The sequence below is a fragment of the Hyla sarda genome, chromosome 6 (assembly GCF_029499605.1).
Source record: "Hyla sarda isolate aHylSar1 chromosome 6, aHylSar1.hap1, whole genome shotgun sequence".
Taxonomy (NCBI): Eukaryota; Metazoa; Chordata; class Amphibia; order Anura; family Hylidae; genus Hyla; species Hyla sarda.
In genome coordinates, this window is record NC_079194.1 from 112,778,971 (window position 1) to 112,785,192 (window position 6,222).

The 6,222-nt window shown below is 41.8% G+C and overlaps 1 protein-coding gene across 2 annotated transcripts in view; it reads left to right on the forward strand.

Moving 5' to 3' along the window:
* ARPC4 (actin related protein 2/3 complex subunit 4) overlaps positions 1-6,222 on the forward strand; it is a 32,085-nt gene that overhangs the window by 18,308 nt on the left and 7,555 nt on the right. For both annotated transcript variants that reach the window (XM_056524713.1, XM_056524714.1), the window contains exons 2-3: positions 401-519; positions 6,110-6,221. In XM_056524713.1, the coding sequence (XP_056380688.1) occupies positions 401-519; positions 6,110-6,221 (231 nt within the window). The remainder of the gene's footprint in view (positions 1-400; positions 520-6,109; position 6,222) is intronic.

The window sequence follows — 6,222 nt, forward strand, 5'->3', positions numbered from 1 at the left end:
CATATTGAGAAATCTCAGGCTATCTATCACCTCATCTGGGTGACTACTAGGGATCGACCTATCATCGGTTTGGCCGATATTATCGGTATCGGCAATTACGTTGCCGATAAGCCGATAATGCCCCGCACCGCCAAACAAAGGATAGGGGATAAGATGCCTGATCGTGGAAGTCCCGCCGCTGGGGACCCCCGGGATCTTGCACGCGGCACCCCGTTTGTAATCAGTCCCCGGAGCGTGTTTTTTTTTTTTTTTTTAACAATCAAGCAAAAACCTGTATGACCTGAACATTCGGTCTCCCCATTCTTTCTAAGGATTTTTATTTAACAGATTTGAGTTCTTCCCTATATGTCAGTTTGATAACCACTGTACTCAAAGTCCATATTGTCAATTCTTTTTTCAGTCTGCCACACTTCGCCCGTACCTCAACACAGTCCGCGCCACTTTACAGGCGGCGATGTGTCTGGAAAACTTCTCATCGCAGGTGGTGGAAAGACATAACAAACCCGAAGTGGAAGTAAGGTAAGAGATGGGAACAGCTATGTATCATCTTGTATTGGGATGATTATCAGATATCATAGGTGTTCACAAGAAGCTATTGTAAGATCTGTCTACAGAAGCCTGCATGGGGAAGATTTTTTTTTTTCTGCTTTACATGCATGTATGTTACAAACCTGCTACATTTAAAGGGGTACTCCGCTGCTCAGCTTCCGGAACAAATTGTTCCGAACGCTGGTGCCAACGCCGGGAGCTCGTGATGGCATAGCCCTGCCCCCTCATGAAGTCACACCCCGCCCCCTCAATGCAAGTCTATGGGAGGGGGCGTGACAGCCATCACGCCCCCTCCCATGGACTTGCATTGAGGGGGCAGGGCATGACTTCATGGCGGGGGGGGGGGGCTATGATGTAATGAGTTCCAGAATTTGTAACAGTTTGTTCCAAACGCTGAGCAGCGGAGTACCCCTTTTAATACTTTTTGCTTGTAAAGCCAATTTAATGAACATATGGAGCTCAGGCCTCACAAGACTACTACATCCCCAATCTTTCCCTATGGGGGCAGTTGTGCAGCATTCATGTGAACAACACCAGTTACTCAGGTTTCTCTGCTAAAGGGAAAACTTCAAGCATCACTGTTGGTTGGGAAAACTTTCGACATGTTGTCCAGATATGTCAAAAATGTGATGGTAAGTGATTAATGGTGAAGTGCATGGTAGAATGCCCTCACTCCCTGGCTGTCACTTAGACCCCACTTCTCTCCCACAGAAGCTATACCCCAAAAACTTGCCCAGATAACAAGTACAAATAACATGATTCTTTATTGAAAAACAAATACATACAGACAATAAAATCGTCAGCAACCCTCTCCCACCCACATTAAACGCAGGAGATAACAGGGGGAAGGAACAATGAATATTCGGGTGGACATTGTCAACACCCAAGCAGGTTGTTAGGGCATGGCATGTGTACCCAGTTGCCTCATACAAATATTACAAAAGTGCAAGTGCAGTAAAGTATACATGTAAAGTTAACGTTGCACAAATTTCCTGCCTAAATAACAAGTACTAACCACAATGTCTGCTGTGTAAAGAGGACGACTCCTGGAGCGCATGTGGACCCCTCCACCTTTCCCATAGACTCTAATGTAGTAGATAAGTCATCCACAGTTATAACTCTCAATCACAGGGGGTCTCAGGACTGAAACCTGGTGCCATATTAACTTTTGACATGTCTGGACAACACTTCAAAAGTTTTTCCCAATTACTGTGATGCTTTAACTCCTTAATGACCATGGACGAAATGTACGTCCTGGTTTGGTGGTACTTCGCACACCAGGATGTACATTTACGCCCTGTGTATGACCACGAGCATCGGCGCGGTGCTTGCGTCATACACGATAGGTTCTGGCTGCTATCAGCAGCCCGGGACCCGCCGGTAATGGCCGACATCCGCAATCGCGTGGATGTCCGCCATTAACCCCTCAGATGCCGTGATCTGTACAGATCACTGCATCTGCGGCAATGCGCATAATAATATAGATGATCGGATCGCCCGCAGCGATCCGATCATCTGTAATGGGGGACGGAGGTCCCCTCACCTGCCTCCGTCCGTTTTCCGGCGTCTCCTGCTCTGGTCTGAGATCGAGCAGACCAGAGCAGGAGATAGCACTGATCAGTATTATCAGCTATGTCCTATGCATAGCACTGAACAGTATTAGCAATCAAAAAAAAAAAAACATTTTTTAAAATGTCAAAATAACAAGTAAAATAAAAAGTAAAAAATCCCTTCCCCCAATAAAAATAAAAATTGTCTGTTTTTCCCATTTTACCCCAAAAAGCGTAAAGATTTTTTTTAATAAACATATTTGGTATCTCCGCGTGCGTAAATGTCCGAACTATCAAAATATGATGTTAATGATCCCGTACGGTGAACGGCGTAAATGTAAACAATTTTTAAAAGTCCAAAAATGCTGCTTTTTTGTCACATTGTATTAAAATTTTTTTTTATAAAAAATGATCTAAAAGTTTTATATATATATATATATATGCATATCTGGTATTGATAAAAAGTTCAGATGACGGCGCAAAAAATGAGCCCTCATATCGCCCTATATACGGAAAAATGAAAAAGTTATAGGTGGTCAAAATAGGGCGATTTTAGATTACTGATTTTGTACAAAATGTTTTAGATTTTTTTTTTTTTTAAGCGGTACCAAAATATAAAAGTATATAGTCATGGGTATCATTTTAATCGTATTGACCCACAGAATAAAGAACACCTGTCATTTTTACTGTAAATTATACAGTGTGAAAACAAAACCCCCCAAAATGTGCAAGATTGTGGTTTTGATTTAAATTTCTTCCCTAAAAAAATATTTTTTGGGGTTCGCCGTACACTTTATGGTAAAATGAGATGTTTCATTACAAAGTACAATTGGTCACGCAAAAAACAAGCCCTTATATGGGTCTGTAGATGGAAATATGAAAGAGTTATGGATTTTAGAAGGCGAGGAGGAAAAATGAAAACACAAAAATAAAATTGGCCTGGTCCTTAAGGTGAAAATGGTCTTGGTCCTTAAGGGGTTAAAGGGGTACTCAGGTGGAAAACTTTATATTATTATTATTTTTTTTTTTTTTTTAAATCAACTGGTGCCATAAAGTTAAACAGATTTGTAAATTGCTTCTATTAAAAGTCTTAATCCTTCCAGTAATTATTAGCTGCTGAATACTACAGAGGAAATTCTTTTCTTTTTGGAACACAGAGCTCTCTGCTGACATCACGAGCACAGTGCTCTCTGCTGACATCTCTGTCCATTTTAAGAACTGTCCAGAGTAGGAGAAAATCCCCATAGCAAACATATGCTGTTCTGGATAGTTTCTAAAATGGACAGAGATGTCAGCAGAGAGCAAGGTGTTCCAAAAAGAAAAGAATTTCCTCTGTAGTATTCAGCAGCTAATAAGTCCTGGAAGGATTAAGATTTTTTTTTTTTTTTAAATAGAAGTAATTTACAAATCTGTTTAACTTTCTGGCACCAGTTGATTTAAAAAAAATAAAATAAATAAATAAAAGTTTTCCACCGGAGTACCCCTTTTAAAGTAGCGAAAATGCTGAAAAATTACTACAAATAGTAAGCGTTGCCATGGTTCCATTCTCTAAATAGACCCTTTTCTATTTAATGCATGATGAATCAGATTAAGACCCCCTCTACAAATAATGCTCTACGGAGAGTGAGTCCCTTTTTGGGGGCTCCTTTGTATAGTACATGGAGCCCTCCCACATGCACACAGTCTAGATGAGGACTCCTTAGGACAGGGTCTGTCTATACTGGTTAGGCATACCTGGTGGGGACACGGCTTGTAATGACTATTATGCGTCATGAAATAGAGGAATTATTGCTCTGTTCGCCCACAGATTTTTTTCTGAAAAGAACGAAAATGTTCGTGAATAGATGACAGCTTGTTGCTATGGGAACAATGACGTGGAAACCTGGTGCTTCCTTTTTGGCCATAAAAAACTGAGAGGTTTTTAATGGAGAAGTGCCTTACAGTAGAGTTACCACTAGACTGCGGGTAGGCTAGTGGGTTGCACTAGTGAATGCAGATCTGGTACAATCATAGGAACATTTCAAATTATTTAGAAGTCACATAGGAGAGAATACACCTTGTCTTGAGTTTTAAAGGGGTATTCCAGGAAAAACCTTTTTATTTTATTTTATTTATTTATATATTTTTTTTTTTTATATCAACTGGCTCCAGAAAGTTAAACAGACTTGTAAATGACTTCTATTAAAAAATCTTAATCCTTTCAATAATTATCAGCTACTGAAGTTGAGTTGTTGTTTTCTGTCTGGCAACAGTGCTCTCTGCTGACATCTCTGCTTGTCTCGGGAACTGCACAGAGTAGAAGAGGTTTGCTATGGGGATTTGCTTCTAAACCGGGCGGTTCCCGAGACACGTGTCATCAGAGAGCACTTAGACAGAAAAGAACAACTCCAGCAGCTCGTAAGTACTGAAAGGATTAAGATTTTTTAATAGAAGTAATTTACAAATCTGTTTAACTTTCTGGAGCCATTTGATATATAAAAAATAAAAAGTTTTTTCCTGGATAACCCCTTTAATATGACTGCTGCCAAGCTGTTTCTCTGCTGTCAACACTTTGCCAATCCAGCTTTAGGCTGGCTTTGGTGGCCAGTTATGTTAGGTTGTGAGGCTGAACTGACGGATAAGGGACAAGGTAGGTCAAGCTCTATTCTTAAGGGTGCGTTCACACTGCGGAATCTCCGCTCGCTAATTTCTGTGAGCGGAGATTCCGCCTGGCAGCTGCCTCGGCACTAGGGACGCGGGGCACTGAGCCGTCACCATTGACGTCTATGCAGTGCTCGCGGAATCCGTGCAAACAATGAGCATGTCCTTTGTTTGCGCGGAACAATTTCAGTGGCAGAATTGTCCGTCGCGGAAATTCCGTAGTGTGAACGCACCCTTATATTTGAAAGGTTTTAGTTTTAAAAAAGCTATTTCAATCATGCACCACTAATAGTACAATTTATAAATGTTTTTTTTTTTTTTATCAAAAAAGGTCTTCAGCACTCTGTGAGTCACATGACTGCACCCCGTCAGTGATGTTTCATGTTGGCATCACGTGACACATTTACAGCGCTCAAAGTACGAAACATCACTGCTCCCTTCTCAACACTACCGGATCAAAACATAAGATTTTATGTGATGATTCCTCCGCTGTGTAGTCTGCCCCCTGAAGGGAAATAAAAAGAGAAGGAATTAAGGCCTGATGAAGACCCCTGTCCGGGGTCGAAACGCGTTGCTTTATATGTCATTATTAAACATTTAAATCTACCCACGGACCAGCGCCTTTATTAAGGAACACGATTTTTATTCCTTCTCTTGTTGTTCTGCTACCGGTGAGACTGACGTCACTCCGGGAAGTTCCTCGTGGCAGCTGTCCGGCTTTCCTCTATCTCAGACGCTACTGGAGGTGTTGTGCTCTTAGCCAGGACCCATCTTTTCTTTTACCTGGATTCATCTTTCCATACGGTCCTCACCCAGGGGAGCACCTTTGGCTGTGTTTTTCTCTTTGCATTAACCCTGAAGGGAAATGTCACAGGGCTACAGGCAGGGAGCAGAGCTAAAACAGAGAACTGATGGTGTCTATACTAAGACTGGCAGGAAGTGATGAATCGTAGCAAATGTTGGTTTAAACCTAAGGGCAGCACAGCAGGACCATGCGTTCTGAATTATCAAATAAAATATTATAAAACAAGGAACAGTAAGTATTTTTGTCTGGAAATTTTTTGACATTGAATAAACCCTATAACTCTAATATTAATAAAATGTAGTCAAGGTAAAGTAAATCAGGAGGCGGTGGTACCCAGCATTGCTCTATAGCACTGTTTCCCAACCAGGGTGCCTGCAGCTGTTGTAAAACTACAACTCCCAGCATGCCCGGAAAGCCTTCGGCTTTCCGGGCATGCTGGGAGTTGTAGTTTTACACCAGCTGGAGGCACCCTGGTTGGGAAACAGTGCTCTATAGTGTCTCTACGCATCACTCTGCATCAGATATGGCACTTGTAGTTTGTGACAACCTCTGTATTCTCTTGCAGGAGTAGTAAAGAGCTGCTCTTACAGCCGGTGGTCATCAGCAGGAACGAGAAGGAGAAAGTGTTGATCGAGGGATCCATCAACTCTGTGCGTGTCAGCATCGCAGTCAAACAGG